The sequence below is a fragment of the Mercenaria mercenaria genome, chromosome 19, assembly GCF_021730395.1.
Source record: "Mercenaria mercenaria strain notata chromosome 19, MADL_Memer_1, whole genome shotgun sequence".
Lineage (NCBI taxonomy): Eukaryota > Metazoa > Mollusca > Bivalvia > Venerida > Veneridae > Mercenaria > Mercenaria mercenaria.
The window spans coordinates 21903329-21926675 of record NC_069379.1 but is presented as its reverse complement, the minus strand read 5'-3'; the positions used below and the strand labels follow the sequence as shown (position 1 = coordinate 21926675).

Genomic DNA, 23347 nt, shown 5'->3' with positions numbered 1-23347 from the left:
TATGGACGAACGAACGAACGGACGGACAGGACAATCACTATATGCCTCCCGCATCAGTAGATGCCGGGGGCATAACAAAATAATAAACAGAGACACTGACAGATGAATTTGTTTTCTCTTTAAAAAGATACATTATTAAAGTGTCAGACCGTGAAGCAATCATAACTCAGGTGATCCTGACTTGTTGCCACACCACTCACTCATAAAAAAGGTCTAAATTGAAAATATCTCCATAACTACTGGAAATACACAACAATAACATAACACTACACCAATTTGTATATTTTTATTGTTCCAGATCATCCATACTTGACATTCTATCTGAATTTAAAGATCTTGAATAAGACATATTTACTATACATCCCGATACCTACATCGTGCAATTCAAACATAAAACAGAAATAAACAGTGGACAATAACTAAAATATATCGTCAAGGTAAACAAACCTTGCATTTGCTATTGATAAAGATGATTTCACGTGTACATGATAATGGCACACTCACATGAACATAATAACATATTCACTTGCACATGATAATGATATTTCACGTGCACATGTTAATGACATATTCACGTGCACATGATAATGACATATTCACGTACACATGATAATGACATATTCACGTGCACATGTTAATGACATATTCACGTACACATGATAATGACATATTCACGTACACATGATAATGACATATTCACGTGCACATGTAAATGACATATTCACGTGCACATGTTAATGACATATTCCCGTGCACATGATAATAGTATACTCAAATGTACATGATAAAGGCATATCCATGTGCGCATGATAACCTATATTCACATGCACATGATAAGTATATTCTATGTACAAAATAAATGAAATAATCAGTTTATCCAGTAAATAGCTGTTACTGCATCTATACGACCTATATGTACATCTTCCAAAATAATCTATCTATAGCTAATTCACAATACATATAATATACATTGTAGGCACTTAAAACAACAATTGCGCCAAAGTGGCCAAAAGTCTCTCGGGTGATCAGGTTAATATAAAATGAATAGAATGCTACACAAATGTCTGTAAAGGTAAGTTAAAAATGCTTTAACTCTCCAGGCTGTTTAGAACAGTTTAAAGAAATTAACTAAGTGGTGAAAGAGATCAAACATTGAACACAACACAATTTTTTCTTTTAATGTTTTGTGACAGTCCTTTAGGCATACTGGAGTGAAATGGAGTTCATATTCTTGTTTGGAGATGTTCATGTGCATAATGCAATGTTTGATGAAGATCTCAGAAAGATGCCATACACAAAAGTTTGTGAAATTCTATAAAATGTTTTCACAGGAATAACGTTCAAGATCTCGAAAGAGGTTGATGATGAACCATCCACCTGGCACCCATCTATACCAACAGTTTCCTGCCAGCTTTCAGCTCATGTGAGCTAACAATGAAACCTATAGATTTATAAATACATGATCATAAATTATTATTGTATATGCAGACGATGAAGACATTCACTTGTCTTATGAACAAGAGAAACATAAATATTACAACTATAGCTTCTATACTGAAACCCCTTGATACCTTAATTATAGGTATCATTTGATTCCACATACTATAAAACATAAACAAGAGGCTCATGATGATCCTGGATTGCTCACCTGAGTAATATGAGCTACATGTTTCAAATGTCAAACGATGCTAAAATATTAAGAAAGTAGATCAGTAGGTCAAATTCATGGTCACTGAAAGTCAGTTTCAAGATCGGTGTGCAAAAATGTAAATGTCATCTAAATTTCAAGGCTGTATCTGACCCGCCCGCTTAGCTCAGTAGGTAAGAGCGTCGGTCTACGGATCGCGGGGTCGCGAGTTTGATCCTCGGGCGGGGCGCATGTTCTCCGTGACTATTTGATAAACGACATTGTGTCTGAAATCATTAGTCCTCCACCTCTGATTCATGTGGGGAAGTTGGCAGTTACTTGCAGAGAACAGGTTTGTACTGGTACAGAATCCAGGAACACTGGTTAGGTTAACTGCCCGCCGTTACATGACTGAAATACTGTTGAAAAACGGCGTTAAACCCAAAACAAACAAAACAAGACTGTATCTGAAAAATCAAGAGAGTAGGTCAGTAGATCAAGGTCACAGTCAAATAACCCCTACTTGGGGTCATCAGGTAATTAGAATTAAACAGTTTAGGAGATTTGATCAGATAATTTTTTAATTATGGCCAGTAATAAAAAAAGTTACAATATAAGCTATTTATAATAACAGCAAAGGGAAGTAACTTCTTAAAACAAGGAAGCCTCATGGTGGTGAACATTTGTGCCAAGTTACATCAAAATCCCTCCATGCATGAAGAAATGCTCTGGACAGTCATTCTTGAATTTGACCTTTGACCTCTAAGTGTGACCTTGACCTTAGACCTAGGGACCGGGTTCTTGCACATGACAGTGGTGAACATTTGTGCCAAGTTACATCAAAGTCCCTCCATGCATGAAAAAGAAATGCTCAGGACAAAGTCATTCTTGAATTTGACTTTTGACCTCTGTGACCTTGACTTTAAAGCTAGGGACCTGGTTCTTGTGCAAGACACTCCGTCTCATGATAGTGAAAATTTGTGCCAAGTTACATCAAAATCCCTCTACGCATGAAGAAGAAATGCTCCAGACAAAGTCATTCTTGAATTTGACCTCTAAGTGTGACCTTGAACTTAGACCTAGGAACCTAGTTCTTGCACATGATACTCAGTCTCATAATAGTGAACATTTGTGCCAAGTTACGTCAAATTCCCTCCATGCTTGAAGAAGAAATGATCCGGACAAAGTTTGTGGATGTACAGGGGCAGTAATCCATGGTGAAATATGGCTGATTCAAGACAGGAACCGAGATCTTATGGTCATACGTGTTGTGCACAAGTTTGGTTAAAATGAAACCACAAATGAAACCACTATTGTGCAGACAAGACCAAAATCGCCAATTTTTGCCCTTTCAGGGGCAATAACTCTAAAACCCATGGCAAGATATGGCTGGTTCAAAAAAGGAACCAACATCTTATGCCAATACAAGTTGTGTGCATGTTTGGTTAATATTCATAAGTGAAACCACTATCGTGCAGACAAGACCAAATTGCCAATTTTTGCAATTTCAAGGGCAGTAATCCTGGAACCCATGGTGGGATATGGCTGGTTCAAGAAAGGAACCAAGATCTTATGGTGATACAAGCTGTGTGCAAGTTTGGTTAAAATCAAATCATAAATGAAATCACTATCGTGCCAACAAGAAATTGATGACAGATGCTTGATGGACGATGCACAATGCATGATGGCAATGGACATCAAGTGATTACAAAAGCTCACCTTGAGCCTTTGGCTCAAGTGAGCTAAAAAACACATATTTTTGATAAAAAATCTCCAGAAATAAACAAGTACTCTGGTATGGATGTTCTAAACATAACAAGAAAAACTTCAGTAGTCATCTTGTCTTCATTTAGTTTAGAGCTATTTATTCAAACTTTAATCATAGCTTCATTGATGAAACACTAAACAACAAAAACATCAGTTGGCATTTGTCACTTACTACATATGTAACTTTTTATTTACTTAGTGAAAATTTCATGACACAAAAACTCCTACCAAAGTTTGACAGTCAACTAGTTTCAAGTTAACAAATTGGCAGGATTTTTTCACACTGATGAAGTTGCATTGTAAACAGAAGATATTCAGATTTCACTAGTGTAATGGTGATGTGGCATATTCTAACATAAAGAAAAAAAATCTTTTACTCTTCAGCAGATTTTAAACAAAGTTACGCAATAATCTTTAACATAATATATCTATACATGAAAGTATAAAATATGTTTGCCCATATTTCAGTCAAATGTTGTGTATTTGTTAAAAATCTGGTTTAGAATCCCCAACATATCTAATTATAGCTAAATATCATTTACCTGAACATAAAAAATTTAAATACTTTTATTTAAATCATAAAGTTTAAAACAAAATTACAGTTAAAAATACACCTAAAGCTAATGTAAATTATACAGCAGTAAAACTTATATTCCATTGAAGTGATTTTATTTTTATCGGAAAATTACTCAAGACTGCCATGAAACAAGGATTTGTTACCAAATAATTTCTACCAAATGCAGAGGTCATTCATATCACGTCTTGTATTAACGTAGTGACATAGTAAAACACCTTATACTTTCCAACCAGCAAACAGGCTGTTAATTCCCTAAATAATCTGAAAAACTTAAATGCCTCAAGCATATATCAACTCCTTATTTAGACTTTTCATATAGCCAAACGTAACTTGGCCATTAAGGCAGTAATTTTTGCACTACTTTTAGCATCACCAATTGTATGCAATACTTGTGCACACATTTATTTAATACAGACACAAAGAAAATAGTTAAATACACAGAAACGCAGTCACTGGCAATGGGTACTGAACATCTTTGAACACCATGGCACTGTTCACAGATGAATACTTGGTCCACATATGCCAACAATGAAACACGGAGCTGATGACGATGTCGCGTTACGTTAAGATGGATGACATTAATGTAATTAGCACTTTTAGCAGAGCTGTTGTCACACTCGGGTGAAACACAAGCCAAAGCATTCTCTAGTTATAGAACTGAGACCGAAATGTCTATCTATGTATATTGATAAACATTCTTACCAAGTTTCATGAAGATAGTGTCACAAATAAAGTCTCTAGAGTGTTAACAAGCTTTTCCTTTGATTTGAATGGGTGACCTAGTTTTTGACCCCACATGATCCAGTTTCGAACTTGACCTAGGAATTATCAAGATAAACATTCTAAATTTCATGAGGATAGGGTCATAAATGTGGCCTCAAGTGTTAACAAGCTTTTCCTTTGATTTGACAGTGTGACCTAGTTTTTGACCCAATATAACCCTGTTTTGAACTTGGCATAGGAACCATCAAGATAAACATTCTCTAGTTACAGATCTGAGACTGAAATGGCTACCTATGGATATGGCTCCCAGGTCTATAGAATTTTGTAAAGGTTTAACATGAAATGATACTATTTAAATGGTCTAAGTCCTGACTCTGGGTGACCATTTCACTTCCCTTTCTTCCAATGGGGGAAGGAGGGAATGGAGGAAGAATTACCATATAGGTACAAAATACTTCAAAAGTGTTTGTGTATATGCATTTATATGATCCCAAGTGTCAAGAAGGTATCATAACACACTTAGGTAGTGGATAATTTCACATGTCGAATGTAAACATGCAGTGTCTCTCTTTCCGGCAACATGTACATCCAGTTGACACAGTACAAGTTGACATATAACATCTTACAGCCAATAATGGTACATCTTCCAGATGAAGTAGCACCGGATGGCATGGTACATCTTCCAGTTGACATATTACATCTTTTGCCAAAACAATACTTTCCAGCACACTTATTTCCCTTAATGTAACTAGTCACTTATAAGCTGTTCTTTGTTGCCATGGTAACTACCACCAACCTCCTGGATTGTCCCCGTGTGGAGGAAGCTACAACAGAATGATGGTGCAAATATTAATACATTTCCTTACACATCCTCCGTTCAGTGTTAATTCTATCTAATAATTATCCAAATAAAAATCTTTATACAAAAAACAGTTGTTATTGAGTTTTTTTACCTCTTTAACCATTTCAAACAAAACTTAATGGACACCTTTTAAATTTTACTTTGAGCCTCATGCAAAAAAGAGAAAACAATTAACAAAATTAACCTGCTTGTATTATTAGAACAAAGCTAGAGTTCATTAATTTTTTTATTTCCAATTTTATCAATTCACACCTGGGTTGTAATTCTTAAGTTACTGTATACAGACAAGATACTGAGGTGATGGTGACACTGTCACTTTGTTTTCCATTATATGTACAAGCCAGTGAAAACAGGGCTTAAAATTTTTTGTAGTTGAATTGTTCTCTACAATATCACCATTCAACCACAGTGGCTTGTGAACCTGAAACATCCTGGTTGTTTCCTAGTTCACTCACATAGTTTACAAACACACAATGTTAGTACAGATCCATGGTGAAATCATAATGTTCATCAAAATTCCATACCTGTCCCTGCCCCTGTGGAGGATCCTGGGTGTGTGTGTTCATTGGTTGCCTTGGTGACACTTCTGCTTTCTCTTCTTCACGACGTTTCAAACATGCAACCTTTGGGTTTAAGTTCCTTTCTGGAAGACAGATAAAGTTTATTGACACTTACCTTCAATCAGTTAATTTTACACAGAGCGAAGAAAGTCTATTTGATAATATTATTGGACAGTGAATTGACTGATGCTGGATTCCAAGTCACACTGGCATACTTCAAGTCAACATGGCAACTTCCAGGATTTAAGATGTAGGTGCCTCTCTGGACAAATTACTTCAGGCATCAGAAGGGAAGTGGGTAGTACCACTGACAGCATGGGTACAAGAGTAGTAAGAACTGTACATTCAAAATGGGATTTTGAATGCACTGACATGCATATGAACTGAAGTCAAATATTTGTCATGTTTAACAAAAATGACTAGAGATCCCAGGGCCATCTTAACTCACCAAATGCAGCATACACCAATGACATACATACCTCTGACTTGTGACTCTAGGGTGGTTATTATATTCACTGCTTGCTGTAGTATCATCAGCTTTGTCATCGGTTGTGTAGACCCACAATGCATTGTTACCATGGCACCGAGTTCCTTCACTGCTTCATTGATATCTCTCACTCGCACTCTGAAAATATACAGATATACAACATCTAACTTAGTGCAGCAGAGAAAAGACGAAAAAGCAGAATAGTTCCCTAGGAAAATGATTCAGTCAGTTTCATTTGTTAACACTGCCCTAATCCCAAGCTCACATGACGTGGTCTATAACATCCTTTATTTATCTATACCACCTAAGTAATTATTATAGGAAGGAAAGTTTTTCAAAAATACCAACTGAGTAAACAATTCTGAATATGACTCAATCAGTATACAGAATCATTCTTTATAGACAAAACAATCTATCAAACTTCTTCAATTTATCCTAGGGACCTTATTTGTTTGGCCCTGTATAATATATTTTTTATAAGGAACCTAGATTATCTTCAACTATCCTTGAAACTGAACTATATTGTACTGAACTACAGCAAACTGGAACCGTTTGAGCAAATTTGGAAGAGGAACAAAGGATGTTACAGACCACGTTTGGTGACACATCCTTAATGCTATATACAGGAAGAGGAATAAAGGATGTTACGTTTGGTGTACATCCATAATGCTATATACAGGAAGAGGAACAAAGGATGTTACAGACCACGTTTGGTGAACATCCATAATGATATATACAGGAAGATAAATAAAGTTTATTTCCAACTGAATATCTTTGGAACATTTGATGCCATAGCAACCACATTTGTTGCCATATCATCAAATAAAAAGATGTGCATATTTTCCATCTATTCATGTATAGTTTTATAAGAAATGTCTTATACTTTTTTTATCTCACTCTGCCACTTTTTTGTCAATTTTTCTTGACCATTCGTTGCTATTGCATTTCAGAAGAGACAATGTTTACACAAGGACAAAGTAAGGCAATAGATAATCCACCTATACTCACAGTTCAACTTTAACTTTGGTTCAGGCTGTGAAGAGCTATTTCAATAATAACAACGTTCAGAGGCTGCTTTACCTAGACATTTTTTTTGTTGGGTAACTTTCCAGCTTTTTATGATGGAGGAAGAACCCAGAGATCCCTCTGAGAATTACTTCAGAGTTGGATGGGCACCTGGGTAGATTTGTTAGCCTTCCAGAAGCAAAATGGATGGTTTCAACACATGAAAAGAATTCCACACCTCAAATTGAGGTTTTAAAGCAACAAAGTACTCAGTAGCAGACACTGAAGAGATTGGTACCAGCTACCAGTAAGCTAACAGCTGTATATAGTTGGTGTTGCTGAATATTTCACAATATGCATAACTAGGTCTGTTGAACATGGCCTTGGTTGCCCTTAATTTTAGCTATGAGACCTCTGCATCTTTTAAGTTGCCTCATGACTTCCTATGACAAACAACAGCCCATGCCAAGGCCTGAACTTTTGTAGAAAACCACTAGCCAATGCTTCAAGTATATTTTGTGTCTTAGCTTTACTGACTTTCTGAAGTCTTTCTCATAATGTTGTCCTATGTAAAATGTTTGGTCAAGGAAAATAACTTTGCACTGCACCACCTTCAAGTACTTCATATACTGGGTGTAAGGAAAGTTTGTTCCAGTTGGAAAAGTGAATCAACATAGCAAAAACATACTAGAGCTATCACTTAAGGTGACATTAAGATTGCATAATTATGTGGACTGTATGTATATAGACTGTATGTATACAGTAACAAAAAACAAAGTCCCATAACTATGCAGAATATTTATCTAAAAGAACATAACATGCACAATGCACAACTAGGGTTGGTACTGATCACTTGTGTTAAGTTTTGTTAAATTGTGTGCAAGTGTTCGGAAGATTTGGCGGGCACAAGATTGCATATGCAGACTGTATGTACATAGTATGTTAACAAGAAACAAAGTCTCATAACTCTGCAATTTTTGATGTTGAAAGAACCTAACATGCCCCATGCACAACTACTGTTGTTACTGATCACTTGTGTAAAGTTTCATCAAATTGTGTCAAGGGGATGAGGAGAGATGGTGCGCACAAGATTGTGTCTATGTATATAGTATAGTAACAAAAAACAAAGTCCCTTAACTCTGCAAATTTTTATTCTGAAAGAACCTATAGTATGTTAACAAGAAACAAAGTCTCATAACTCTGCAATTTTTGATGTTGAAAGAACCTAACATGCCCCATGCACAACTACTGTTGTTACTGATCACTTGTGTAAAGTTTCATCAAATTGTGTCAAGGGGATGAGGAGAGATGGTGCGCACAAGATTGTGTCTATGTATATAGTATAGTAACAAAAAACAAAGTCCCTTAACTCTGCAAATTTTTATTCTGAAAGAACCTAACATGCCCCATGCACAACTACTGTTGTTACTGATCACTTGTGTGAAGTTTCATTAAATTGTGTCAAGGGGATGAGGAGAGATGGTGCGCACAAGATTGTGTCTATGTGTATAGTAACAAAAAACAAAGTCCCGTAACTCTGCAATTTTTTTCTCTGAAAGAACCTAACATGCCCCATGCGCAACTACTGTTGTTACTGATCACTTGTGTGAAGTTTCATTAAATTGTGTCAAGGGGATGAGGAGAGATGGTGCGCACAAGATTGTGTCTACAGACGGATGGACAGACAGACAGACAACCTGAAACCAGTATACCCCCCCTTACAACTTTGTTGTCGGGGGTTACAATAAAGTGAGACATGTATAGTTTTGCAATCATATTAAATACTTATGTTGATGTAATGCTTATACAGAAAATTGATTAATTTCAGATTTTCTGCTTGGAGAAAATACAATTTACCTGTATTCTATATACTAAGTTCAAAGGTTCTAAACTTTTAAAAATAAATAACCGTTTTTTTTAATTGATTACAACACAAACATTTTAAGTCAAATCTCAAATTATTATTTGTACAATATGAATTTATCCACTGTAACATAAAACAAAACAAGAGCTGTCACTAGTAGTGACAAAATGCCCCAGAAGCGTGCCCAAGAATGCTACAATTGTCTGAACAAAATATGCCAGAATAGTTTAGGTATGAATCATTTTGTGACCTTGAACTGAGAGACTCGGGTCATGTATCAAATCCCTTGATAAATGGCAGAGTTATCAGTCATCTCATTATAGCGAACATTTATGCCAAGTAATCATCGATGGCAGAGTTATGGACCAGAAAAGAAAAAGACCATGTTAACCTTTAACCTCTAAGTGTGGCTTTGATCTTAGAGCTAGGGTCTGGATCTTGCGCACGACATGTCTCATTATGAGGAACATTTATGCCAAGTAATTTCAAAATCCCTTAATGATTGGCAGAGTTATAAACCGGACACCTGTTAACCTTTGACTTCTAAGTGTGACCTTGACCTTGAAGCTAGTGGTCTTGGTCTTGCAGGCAACACATTTTCTCATTATGGTAAGCATTTATGCCAAGATATTTTAAAAACCCTTCATGGATGGCTGAGATATGGACCAGACACGAAACAGACACTGTTAACCTTTCACCTCCAAGTGTCACCTTGACCTTGGAGCTAGGGGCCTGGGTCTTGCGCATGACATATCGTCTCATTATGGTGAACAACATAAAATCCCTTCATGGATGGCAGAGTTACAGCCCGGACAAGAATTTACACAGACACATGCACACACATACGGACAGTGTGATTTTAATTCACCTTCGGGGGCATAAAATAACTTCTAATTATATTGCAACATATGTCATTCAACAATAATGATCCTGAATGGAATCTCAATGCTTTTCACTTAACCGGAACAAACTTTCTTTACACCCTTTAGAACGTTTGACCCTTAAGCCATACTCTTCCTCAGGAAAGATTCTTTTTGCATAAAAATACTGACCCCTGTGGCCCTAGCAGAACCATTTGAGAAGTCTATAGTTTATGAAAAGATGTCATTTCAAGGGTACTGGCCAATGGATCTGTACTTGTAGCTCATCCTGATCATTCTGTCACCAGGAGCTTGAAATATAATCCAGGGCTAGGGAACAGAGTAACTACTGGTAAATCTACACTTTTTTCCTGTTGGGAGTTTTGTAGCATGATATGTCTGCAGTCTGGTAAAGTCTTCGGATCAGTCAATGTGCTGACTGTTTTACCATTTTCTAACAAAAGTTTATGAAACAGTATCTGATTTTGACACAAAGAAAGAGAAGCAACAGTCTTCTGTAATATAAAATTTATTGTTTATTCCACATTGTGCACATATTTATGTGGAACGAACATGAAATATATTGTTCATTAACTATAACTACTCATTCATGAAATGAATATGAAATGTAAAGGTCAAACATTCTTAATTCTTGACACACTACCACAGTTGTTATGTAAGATCATTTAATCTTATAACACATTAATATTTTCATACTTGTGCAACTGTAATTCTTAACTAATATTAAAACAGTACTTTTCTGTAGTTGAAGAATTTTGGCAGGTGACAATAACTAATTTTTTATCAAGTGCAAAAAATACCCCTCATCTGCATCATAATACATGAATACCTCAATCTTTCTTGAAAAAAAAAAGAAAGAAAAAAAAAAGGTTCTGTCTAAGGAATTCTGATACATTTTGTGAAACATCTGAAATATCAGAATTCAATTACAATTTAGTTTCTATTTGTCTGGGTTTTGCTAGAACAGCATATAACTTCACCTTATTATACAGTGACAGTCAGTGAAACACACTATTAGGCTGTTTTTATAACCTCTTTTATGAAGGTAAAACTAAATAGTAGAACAAAACTCTTTAATGAGTCTGTCCAGAGAATAAAGAATACAATCATGTCTTGTCAAAGTCAATTTTTCCTGCATCAATCAAAATGAGTTACTATGCACTGACCAAAACAGCTAATAACTCTTTAATTTTCAACAACGATTTAATGTACTTCGAAGAAAGGAAATATAAACTAAAACTTTATTATCCTATGTAATAAAATTAAATGCTGGTTTTACATTTTGCTAAGTTCAAAAGAATCTGCACATGCACTCTGACATTTTGGCTGAAAATTAATTTATATTCATTATAATTCAGGTCTACTTTTCTTTTATCCACAAAAATGTTTTTTTGCATACATTTCCAAAAACCTCAAGACAAACTTCACAAAATTAATGTGTTATTCTCACCATATTTCTGATCTCTATAGTAATTTTATTGTTTTATGAAGCTGATTTGAAGCTGACTTCACGAGACAGTTATATTAAAGCTTACTGGCAGTTCAATTAACATGAAAACATTACAGCTACAATCATGTACTTCTAATTTCATGTTGATTTGAAAAAATAATAACAAATTGGCTATGCAAATTCCTACAGTTTAGCGGAGTTGTTAGTAATTTTGTTCAGTGTATAAAGCAAGAATTCAGATATTTTGTTCTGTAACAGTCTAATGTTCGTTAAATTAACTGTGCATTCTGATATTATATATAATAGTTTTTGTCAGCTTAAAATCACAATATCTAAATTTAATTTCCTGATTTTACAAATCATTTTATAAAACAAGAGGGCCATGATGGCCCTATATCGCTCACCTGAGTACCACTGCTCAAAATGATATGATCGTTTCAAACCAATCTCAATAGAAGCTGCTAAGGTGTATTCATTTAGATAAAAAATAAAGGGAGGTAATTTGTCATAAATTCAGTCAATATGTATCTTCACTGATTGTCCAAGTCCATCTGTTGAAATTTCAGATCAGTATCTTCATTAGTTACAGAGAAATACCCATTTTAATTTGAAATGAAGGGAGGTAATTTGACATAAAATCAGTCCATATTTATCTACCCTGATTGTCTCAGTCCAACTAATGACAATAATGAAATTTCAAATAAGTCCTATAAGGACCTACTGATATAAATCCATTTTGATTACAATCAGGGGAGGTAATCAGACATAAAATAATTTTTGGATCTGACAGATTTATCATGGAATCCAAGATTTATTGTTGTTGAAGATATTTTGGAAGTTTGTATCAAATCAAACCACAAATGAAGTCTCCATATGGCTGCAAAAGCCAAAATAGCAAATTTTAGACCTTTAAGGTGCCATAACTCTGGAACCCATGATGGAATCTGGCCAGTTCAAGAAAGGAACCAATATCTTGTGGTGATACAAGTTGTGTGCAAGTTTGGTTAAAATCATATCATAAATGAAGCTGCTATTGTGCAGACAAGGTCAAAATAGCTAATTTTGGCCCTTTCAGGGGCCATAACTCTGGAACCCATATTGGGAACTGGCCAGTTCAAGAAAGGAACCGAGATCTTATGGTGACACAAGTTTTGTGCAAGTTTGGTGAAAATCATATCATAAATGAAGCTGCTATTGTGCAGACAAGGTCAAAATAGCTAATTTTGGCCCTTTCAGGAGTCGTAACTCTGGAACTCATAATGGGATCTGGCCAGTTCAAGAAAGGAACTCAGATCTTATAGTGATACAAGTTGTGTGCAAGTTTGGTAAAAATCAAATCATAAATAAAGCTGCTATTGTGCAGACAAGGTCAAAATAGCTAATTTTGGCCCTATCAGGGGCCATAACTCTGGAACCCATTATGGGATCTGGCCAGTTCAAGAAAGGAACCGAGATCTTATGGTGATACAAGTTGTGTGCAAGTTTGGTTAAAATAAAATCATAAATGAAACCACTATTGTGCAGAAAAGAAATTGTTGACGGACGGACGCACGCACAGACGACGGACGAAGGGTGATCACAAAAGCTCACCTTGTCACTATGTGACAGGTGAGCTAATAAGTATATTTATCAGATACTTAAATATACCTAACTTCTGGGAAAAAAAACAAACAAAGTCTTATAAATAATTAATCAAGTAATATTATTCTAGCAAGAAGGAAAATTTCACCGACTTCCTGAAAGTGACTTTATCTCAATTATCAGCAAATCTTACTGTTCAATTTCAGACTCTCTAAAATAAGTGATCAACTAGAAAATGCTTTTGTAAAAAAGCGCATGTCTCCCCCAATGCAAAGTCCTATAGGCAAGAAGTCAATAGGGGTCAGGAGCGAAAGTCAAAGAGACACTGATGGTTGGCTGCAAATAGAATCATCTACTTGGCATGTCCAGTCATCCCGCTAAATTTCAACACTCCTGGCCTAGTGGTTCTCAAGTCACTGTTCAAGCTCCTGTGACATTGATCAAGTGACCTCAAAATAAATAGGGGTCATCTACTCTGCATGTCCAATCATCCTATTAAGTTTCAACATTGTAGGTCAAGTGGTTCTCAAGTTATTTCCAAAAAATGATTTTACATGAACAGGCCACTGTGACCTTGACCTTTAATAGACTGACCCCAAAATCAATAGGGGTCATCTACTCTGCATGTTCAATCATCCTATGAAGTTTCAACATTCTGGGTCAAGTGGTTCTCAAGTTATTCATCGGAACTGGTTATCAATGTTCAGGCCCCTGTGACCTTGACCTTTAACGGAGTGACTCCAAAAACAATAGGGGTCATTTACACTGCATGAACAATCATCCTATGAAGTTTCAACATTCTGGGTCGAGAGGATCTCAAGTTATTGATTGGAAATGGTTTTCCATGTTCAGGCCCCTGTGGCCTTGACCTTTAACAGAGTGACCCTAAAATTGTTAGGGGTCATCTACTCTGCATGACAAATCATCCTATGAAGTTTCATCATTCTGGGTCAAGTGGTTCTCAAGTTACTGACCGGCAATGGTTTTCAATGTTCGGGCCCCTGTGACCTTGACCTTTCATAGAGTGAACCCAAAATCGTTAGGGGTCATCTACTCTGCATGACCAATCATCCTATGAAGTTTCAACATTCTGGGTCAAGTGGTTCTCTAGTTATTGATCGGAAATGGTTTTCAATGTTCAGGCCCCTGTGACCTTGACCTTTGACGGAGTGACCCCAAAATCAATAGGGGTCATCTACTCTTCATGATCAATCATCCTGTGAAGTTTCAACATTCTGGGTCAAGTGGTTCTCTAGTTATTGATCGGAAATGGTTTTCAATGTTCAGGCCCCTGTGACCTTGACCTTTGACGGAGTGACCCCAAAATCAATAGGGGTCATCTACTCTTCATGACCAATCATCCTATGAAGTTTTAACATTCTGGGTCAAGTGGTTCTCTAGTTACTGATTGGAAATGGTTTTCAATGTTCAGGCCCCTGTGACCTTGACCTTTGACGGAGTGACCCCAAAATCAATAGGGGTCATCTACTCTTCATGACCAATCATGCTATGAAGTTTCAACATTCTGGGTCAAGTGGTTCTCTAGTTATTGATCGGAAATGGTTTTCAATGTTCAGGCCCCTGTGACCTTGACCTTTGACGGAGTGACCCCAAAATCAATAGGGGTCATCTACTCTTCATGACCAATCATGCTATGAAGTTTCAACATTCTGGGTCAAGTGGTTCTCTAGTTATTGATCGGAAATGGTTTTCAATGTTCAGGCCCCTGTGACCTTGACCTTTGACGGAGTGACCCCAAAATCAATAGGGGTCATCTACTCTTCATGACCAATCATCCTATTAAGTTTCAACATTCTGGGTCAAGTGGTTCTCTAGTTATTGATCGGAAATGGTTTTCAATGTTCAGGCCCCTGTGACCTTGACCTTTGACGGAGTGACCCCAAAAACAATAGGGGTCGTCTACTCCAGCAGCCCTACAACCCTATGAAGTTTGAAGGTTCTAGGTCAAATGGTTCTCCAGTTATTGCTCGGAAATGAAGTGTGACGTACGGACGGACGGAAGGACAGACGGACGGACAGGGCAAAAACAATATGTCTCCTGGGGAGACATAATAAATACATACGTATCATGCTTACTTAAACTAAGACAGACAACTTTAGTTTTCTATACTAAGTCAAAAACTTCATTTTAATTCACTCAGAGTAGAAAAAGAATGGGAAAAAAGTTATCAAACCGACATATTTTACAGAAATATAAAAGTTACACATGGAAGAACAGATTTTTTTTTAACAAGCAACAAACAAAACAGACAAAATTACACTGTAACTGGTTTTACAGTCTATCTATACCAGATAGAAAAATATTTCTATCAAAAAATGTTCATTTATTGAGACTATTAATATTTTGGCAAAAACTGAACCCTGAATATCTGAAGCCCACTTCATTTAATTCCTCAAAAGTAAGTAGATTCTGTATCGACATATTCTTTTGGCAATGCAGCTAATAATACATTAATCAAATCTGTTTTTATCCTTTATGGTGTACAATGTATACATGTAAGAAAACAATTCACATATATTAAATTTACCAAGTACTTTGCATTTTGTCAACTATTTTAACACAGTAACAAAATGACCCCAATTTATACATTCTGATGGAAGTTCCGATACAATGAAACATGTTTTGGCATCAATATCTTAGTAAAACTACAAGGATCTATACCAAGAAAGGGAAATATACTGCTAGAATGTTTAACAGGTAGAACTGGTATAGACATGTGCTTATTTTTCATGTTTACCAACTGTTAGCTATTTCCATACAAAACAACTGTTAGCATATTTCCATATACACAATGAACTGATGAAAATGGTGTACATGTATTCCCTATTTTCAACTCATTTATACAGCAACTGTGTTTCATTTTGTATATATATTAATACACATAAATAACAAATTTCTCACAACAAATAGAGGCACTTATTTATAATCAGACACTGAACAAAGATCGTTACTATATATACATACATTGATAAAAATCTGAAATCATATATAGTCACGTACGTATTTCATTCCATGTAAAGTTGTATGTAAATTATTCACATGTAGTAAATTTTTAATCAACATGTATAAATAGATAGGGTACACTTTATCCATCAAAAGCGTTCCGCCATTATTACAACACTATTGTTCACAGAATGTGCGTTTAAATATGATACAATTTGTGGGTATATAGTTTTCATTTTGATACGAAATACAAGGGCATGTTTAAATTATGTGATCACTGATGGCTTCCAAACATAAATGAAACAAACTTTTGCACTTCATACCCAATTGAAAATTATTCTACTGTAATTCATGTCTTTGTTCCTTCATATATTCAAATTCTTATTTCCTCTCTTATTTGCATTGCAAAATCCAGTTTGCACACTTTATGTTATAAACTGCCAAGATGATGAAAACATTTACCAAAAGGTGCATGTTGGCATATTCAAAATACAAATATGTGATTTATATAATGTATAAAGTACATACCCCTATACACAGAGAATAGTTGTAAACAAAAATAAGACATTGATTTATAATCAAATAAAAAGTCTGTTAACTCGAAGTGACTGTGTATTGGAAACTTTTTTTTCTATATTTAATGGACCTATTAAAAACAGCAAATTAAGATAGAAAACCCAATGGAAAGTTAATGTAATATTGTGCTACTGGTTGGACAATAAATTTATATATATGTGGAGCTACCATAAATAAAATCTTTTCACTTTTTTTACAATCAATTCAGATCAATTTTGTAAAGCCTGTTTTCACATTCATTCAAGATCAATACAGCTTGATAAATTTAGAAAATTCAGACAAATGAACTGAAAGCCAACTACATGTAACAATATAATTATCAAATAAATGAGCAAGGTCAATATACTTTCAACCCCTCCTCCCTATCTGAAAAATTATTGGTCAAACAAAAGAGGAAATCACCAATAAATAATTCATGACAGGTTTAATGCCAGACTTCTAAATGGACTTATACTTTTCCTCAGCTAATCACAACAGTTTTATTAAACTGTGAATATAGTTTCTTGAGTCCACTGTCTAAATAACTTTACAATTTGAAAATCTGATCATGTTCCAATGTGTTAAGTGCTGTATTCTTTAAATGTGAATTTTCCTGTCAGATTTATGTACATGTTTTTAACACAACAGGTCATAAACAGATGAAAGGCATATACAGTGAAATCTGTCAATCACTGTACTTAATATTTGAAACTGGGTGGGGTATGTCAATTATCAAAGTATCATGTTACATGTCACAAATTTTTAACAATAGGTAAATGGTGGTTGAGTATCAAGTCGCAAAAATAAAAGCAATGTGATATATACCCGATCTTCCACAAGTTTTTATTTTCTGGTTTCTAAATGAAGACTGTTCTACCAGGTTTTAGCTGGAAGTAATGCGATATCTCTACCCTACAGTATAAACAGTATGGCACAGACTTACAGAATGGAAGATCTAAATGGTTAGCACTTTATATTATACATTATTAAATAAATTAAATAGTACATAAATAATGTAAGATTTTTGCCGATCACTTCAAGTATGGTAAGCGAGATGTAAAGTTTCATTTGAAAGCATTGCACAATGCCTTGTAAGTTTAACAGCAAAATGTAAGACAGATCAATCCCCTCAAGTTGTCATCATAGTCAATTCATACTGCTGACCAAAAATTTAATTAAAATAATCTCTGTAAATAAAAGAAAATCATTAATGAAATAATATATTTACAACAGTTTTTACAACCTCCTACTCAGAAAACAATCACGTTTCCTGACCACTAAATATGAAGCACTAATCCCTCCTTAAAGATTAATGCATACATCTTGTATATACACATCGATACCACTTTCTATACAAACATTTATGCATACATCTTGTATATACACATCGATACCACTTCTATACAAACATTTATGCATACATCTTGTATATACACATCGATACCACTTCTATACAAACTCTTAGCTACAGACTCCATCCTTTGGGAATAGTATTTGTTCTTTCAATACCAGTGCTATTCCTCCCCAGTTCAGCACAGATGTTACACTCTCTACAGAAAGTGTTACACTTGTTTCCAAAACGTTACAACCATTAACATATATTGTAACGTCCAACATTCTCACAAGTGTGTGCAACTTCACCAGAACTTACTGCCACTGTATTGGAGTCAGTCAAGAATCTACACTGGGTTTTTTCCAAATAGTTTTGAAATTTTGACCAATGGCAAGGTTATATTGTCAGACTGGTCCTCGAACACATTTTTATTACCTTAGAACCTTGTCCAACACTGACACTGGTACAGACTGGCATCTAGTGTTCAACCTATAACAGACAGACACTATCTACCCATTCCACACTTCCTTTTTTTTTCAAGTGTTCTAAAGAAAACTGTGAAATCTCCGAAGGTTTCCAGTGAAATGTAGTTTATACTGGCAGGACCGGTATGACTGTGACTACACGTCTCTCTTCTACAACCTCAACAATATCATCAATCTTTTCTTCAACCTTTCCATATAGCATGTTATTTTGTTCAACTTGATCACATGGTTATTTTAGATACGTACAACCTCTAGAAGAGTGTGTACCCGCACTGTGCAGAATGGCAAGTCAGCTGCTGAGATCTTACACTATAATCCACGGCTTACACACTCGTGTCACTTCGTCCTGTGTCTATAATTATTTCATTGTTCATTTTGTTTTTGTTATCAAATACCAGTGTGATACAGGCACAGGTTCAAGTCAACATTTCTATCAATATTAATGCTATGTATATATTGCTCCTTGCTACCACCAACCACCCGGTTTGTTCACATCTGGGGGACACTGAAACATAAAAGGTATAGCATTTAAATTTCAGGTGACAAAAACTGCCACTTCCGAGCGTTTACATGAAGTGGGGTAACAGGTTCTCCTCAGAGTATTACCTCAATCAAAGGCAGTCATTTTAGTATAATAATGTACCTTGTATAAGCCAACTGCATAGCTTCCTCATTTGAAAACATAAAATGCCACAAGTGTGACTCCAAACTCACAGCAATATGGGGCTAGTATTTTCATGTCAGTTAAAAGCAATGAATGTAAATCACAAAGAAAACCTGTCATTGATAAACCTCAACTTCTACAACATTAAACTTCAAATGATGGTTAGTTGTTGTTGTTTATGTAAACATAATCATTTACACTTGTTTGGTGTTTTTATATCTGTATGGTTTTAATTTTAAAGACAGGATAAAAGCATAAACTGTTACAGTAGCTAAAAACTGGTTGATTTCTGTCAGTGTACATACAGACTCATATCTGAAACATCCTGATTATTTTACAACTTCGAGTTTCTATAATACCTTAGGTCCCATTGAGCCTTGTTGTAGATCTTCAGCATTTACATTCATTGGTCGACCTGGTAGATCTTCCGACTTCTCATCTTCACGGCGTTTTAAACACGCTGCTTTAGGGTTCAAATTTCTCTCTGATAAAGAAAATAACATTTTGTGATGGTTGTTCTCACAACAAAAACTAATCTCCCTATACACCATTTCTTCTTTGTAAGGTTACCTTATTGCAAAATTTTCATTGCAGAGAAATACAACAAAACAGTTTTTCAACTATTGTCAAAGTTTTCTTCAGATTTCCGACAGTAATGTAGAGCTGGGAAACATCTAACAAACGTGCGGAGAAACTGCATTGTATATTCTCTACATCTATCCTTTGTACATGCTTACGAGAAATTTACTGGCATAAACATAGTGGATATAAACTGCATCATGTAAATATTGTCATTAAAGATATGAGAAAATTCATGCTGAACTTCAAGGCTCAATAAATATATGAATACATATGAAACCAATGTAATATTGCCTGTATAACATTTTACCTCAAAGTATAAACATTTAACATAAACAAATTTGGCTGAAAGCTGCACAAGTTAACATCTTTGCTAACTCTTATTTTAAGAGGAAGTCTGTAGCGCAGTAGTTAGCAGGTTGGACTACAATGCCAACAGCCCAGGTTCGATTCCTGGTTGCAGCTGATATCCCGACTTTTGTTCAGTACTGGGTGATTTACTTAAATTGGTACTGTTTCCAGCAATATCTGCCTAGACTGAGTGCTGGGGAGGTAAATACGATGCCTGCCGTGGGCTCGGCTGAAAATAAGTTGTTCCTTCCATTTCAGGTGGGGACTTTCATCGACTACCCACGTTAAACAAGAAACTTTACTTTACTTTACTTAAGTAAGCAAATGTTTTGCAGATACACTTACCTCTAACTTGAGATTCTAATGTAGTGATAACGTTCACGGCTTGCTGTAATACCATCAGTTTTGTCAGTGGTTGTGTGGTCCCACAATGCATTGTTACCATGGAGCCAAGCTCCTTAAACGCTTCGTTGATATCTCGCACCCGAACTCTGAAACAAACGTGTTTGTATATGATTTTATTTTCACTTAACAAAAATATCTAGATTATTTCTTGTTCATACACAGGTAGTCTAAAATACTATACTTTGTCAAGAGTGAAAATGAGTATACAGAGTATTCCAAGAAATAAGGCAAGAGTAAAGTATCAAGATCCACTAAACATTTCTGATAGCTTAAAAAGTCTTCTGTATTATTGTTACCGAATATTTAAACGTACCTTACACAGAAATATAGCTATATCAGCATTTATATTTTACATAAAAATTGGTCATCTAAGTTGCCATCATTAGGGGTACTTTATAATTTAAGTGCATATATATGGTCCTTATAGCTTTAAACAAAGAAGTATAAAATACACAGAATGGCAACTGGCTGTAATCTCGCGTGACCTCGTGTCAGAGCGTGAATCGGCGTTATCTTAGTAAAAACAAACACCGGCGAGCATGGAGTTACAATTTGTACCTTTAAAACTACATTTAAAATACATGTTAGCTTTTTAAAACAACATTAGTTTAATGTGAAATAGTCTTAAGACACAAAGTACACGTTTCTTACCATCAAAAGAAGCGTGGTCATATGGTGATAATTAATTTACCGATGAATAATTGCTTTCGCATACAAAATGGCACGTGGAGAACGCATCACTTCCGGTAAACGAGATCTCATTCAGTTGTCACGTTTTTTTGACGAGATTTGCTCTATATGCCTTTCAAGTTGCCGATCTATTTATTTTTATAGCTCTTTGCTTTAAATAAAGTTTGCAACTTGCACAAGTTAAGGATTGTTCGATAGTATTACACATATTGGACTACAGGAAACAACATGGTATTAGTTTCAGCATAAAAAATGACTATACCTATATTAACATTAACAAAGTATATTTTATCATTTCATAGTTACGGACAGTCAGGAGAGGTCACACCCAGGTATGACAATGAGAAAAGTTGAGAAATGGTAACATTAAGAAAAGTGTTTCTGTGACTTTAAGTTGGAAAGATGAAATATATTGATATAGGACTGATATAAATGTGGAGTTGGCGCCAATTTGATTTGTACTACAATAAAGTGCATTCAAGACATAAAAGGGAATTTGAAGAACAAAATAAGGATGTATTCTAAGATTTTAAATATTCAGCGTCTTTTAAAACCTTTATATAGAAACATGCATGTACACATAAATCTACAGTATAATCCTTTCACAAAATTTAAATTGAGCACTGAACCTTGCATCTATACACTGTAAAACAAGACTATAACACGACATAGGCACCCACCCCTTTAATAATGACTTCAGCAAATAGAGATATATAACAGAAAACACATTTTTAAGTTAGCAGTAATTTCTTTCTTAAAGTCAATTTGAACATTTGTTTAAGTATTAGTTATCTAGTTTTACAGTATACATGTTTAATTCAATAAATTATGCCAAATATACCAAATTAATAATGTTTCCAGACGGCATAAAACTGTTAAAAAATGAGACAAATTAAGTTTTGATGGGGGTGAATGAAGGTTTGATATTTACCGTTCTCTATCATTGTTAGCCTGTCTCCTATAGCGATCCTTTTCCTCTTTATCCGTACTGCTTATAAAATAGAACAGAAATTTTCCTTTACAACGAACGCGAAGTAAGTTATTACAACTTATATCTATCGTTTCCGTGACCCAAAATGTCCAATCAATACAGTTCTGCTGCCAGTTATCAAGCAGGAGACAAAATTATTTAAACTTGACTATCAAATATAAGTTTTGTCATCTTTTACAGCAATAAAATTTGAATTTTTTTCACCGTAAACTAAGATTATCACCACCATCTTTACTATCAGTAGTTAACACTTAATTCTACACAAACAGTATCAACATCAATGACACTTTAAAACTTCTATCCAGATGTGTAAAAAAAATATTAAGTTTAATAGGGACTCTGCATTTAGCACGAAATTATCAAAAAAACAACTTCATTTGATAATCAATTCAAACAAACTTTTATCCCTGCTGATAGTCCGAGAAGTATCACTGGATCATGGTTTGATTCGTCCCATTTTCTCTCTCGATCCCTAAGCTTAAATTTAACTTATCCCTTCGATCACTAATCGCGACTGATAGTATTAACCGCCGTGTGATAATCTCAGTTTATCGGGTGATTATCCATGTTAATCATCCGAAAAGCAGTAGCTACCCTTTAAATCCTCCCTTAATGTTCACGATTATCTAAAACGATAGATAAAAGCTAACAATTTCTTTATAATATACTGCGAAATCATTAAATTTTGCCAGAAAAATTTCGTGGTTTCAGTTACTATGGCTATTTTGAGATAACAAGAATTTAAAAATTTCAAATTCTAATGATGACAAAAACGGGAAATTCGTGAGTTCAGTGGTAACTGAATTTGTTGATTAACTCAACCTCAAATCCACGAAAATTAGTCCCCCATGATTAATGATTTCACAGTACACATGTTACACTTGGGTGGACATTTATGTTGGTAATACTTAGAAAATAACCGTAATGGTCGAAAGGATAAGTTAA

General features: G+C 35.1%; 1 protein-coding gene across 14 annotated transcripts in view; it reads right to left on the bottom strand.

The window, feature by feature from the left end:
- Positions 1-271: 271 nt before the first annotated feature.
- LOC128551184 (transcription factor 12-like) overlaps positions 272-23347 on the bottom strand; it is a 113965-nt gene continuing 90889 nt past the window's right edge. For 8 of the 14 annotated variants that reach the window (XM_053531751.1, XM_053531747.1, XM_053531752.1 and 5 more), the window contains 4 exons: positions 22343-22402; positions 20662-20807; positions 19746-19870; positions 10846-19227 (listed from right to left, as the gene is read on the bottom strand). In XM_053531751.1, the coding sequence (XP_053387726.1) occupies positions 19189-19227; positions 19746-19870; positions 20662-20807; positions 22343-22402 (370 nt within the window). In that variant the 3' untranslated portion in view covers positions 10846-19188. Of the gene's footprint in view, positions 5519-6080; positions 6200-6595; positions 6742-10845; positions 19228-19745; positions 19871-20661; positions 20808-22342; positions 22403-23347 lie in introns of those variants that run through there. The other 6 variants (XM_053531748.1, XM_053531754.1, XM_053531757.1 and 3 more) reach the window with 3 other exon arrangements.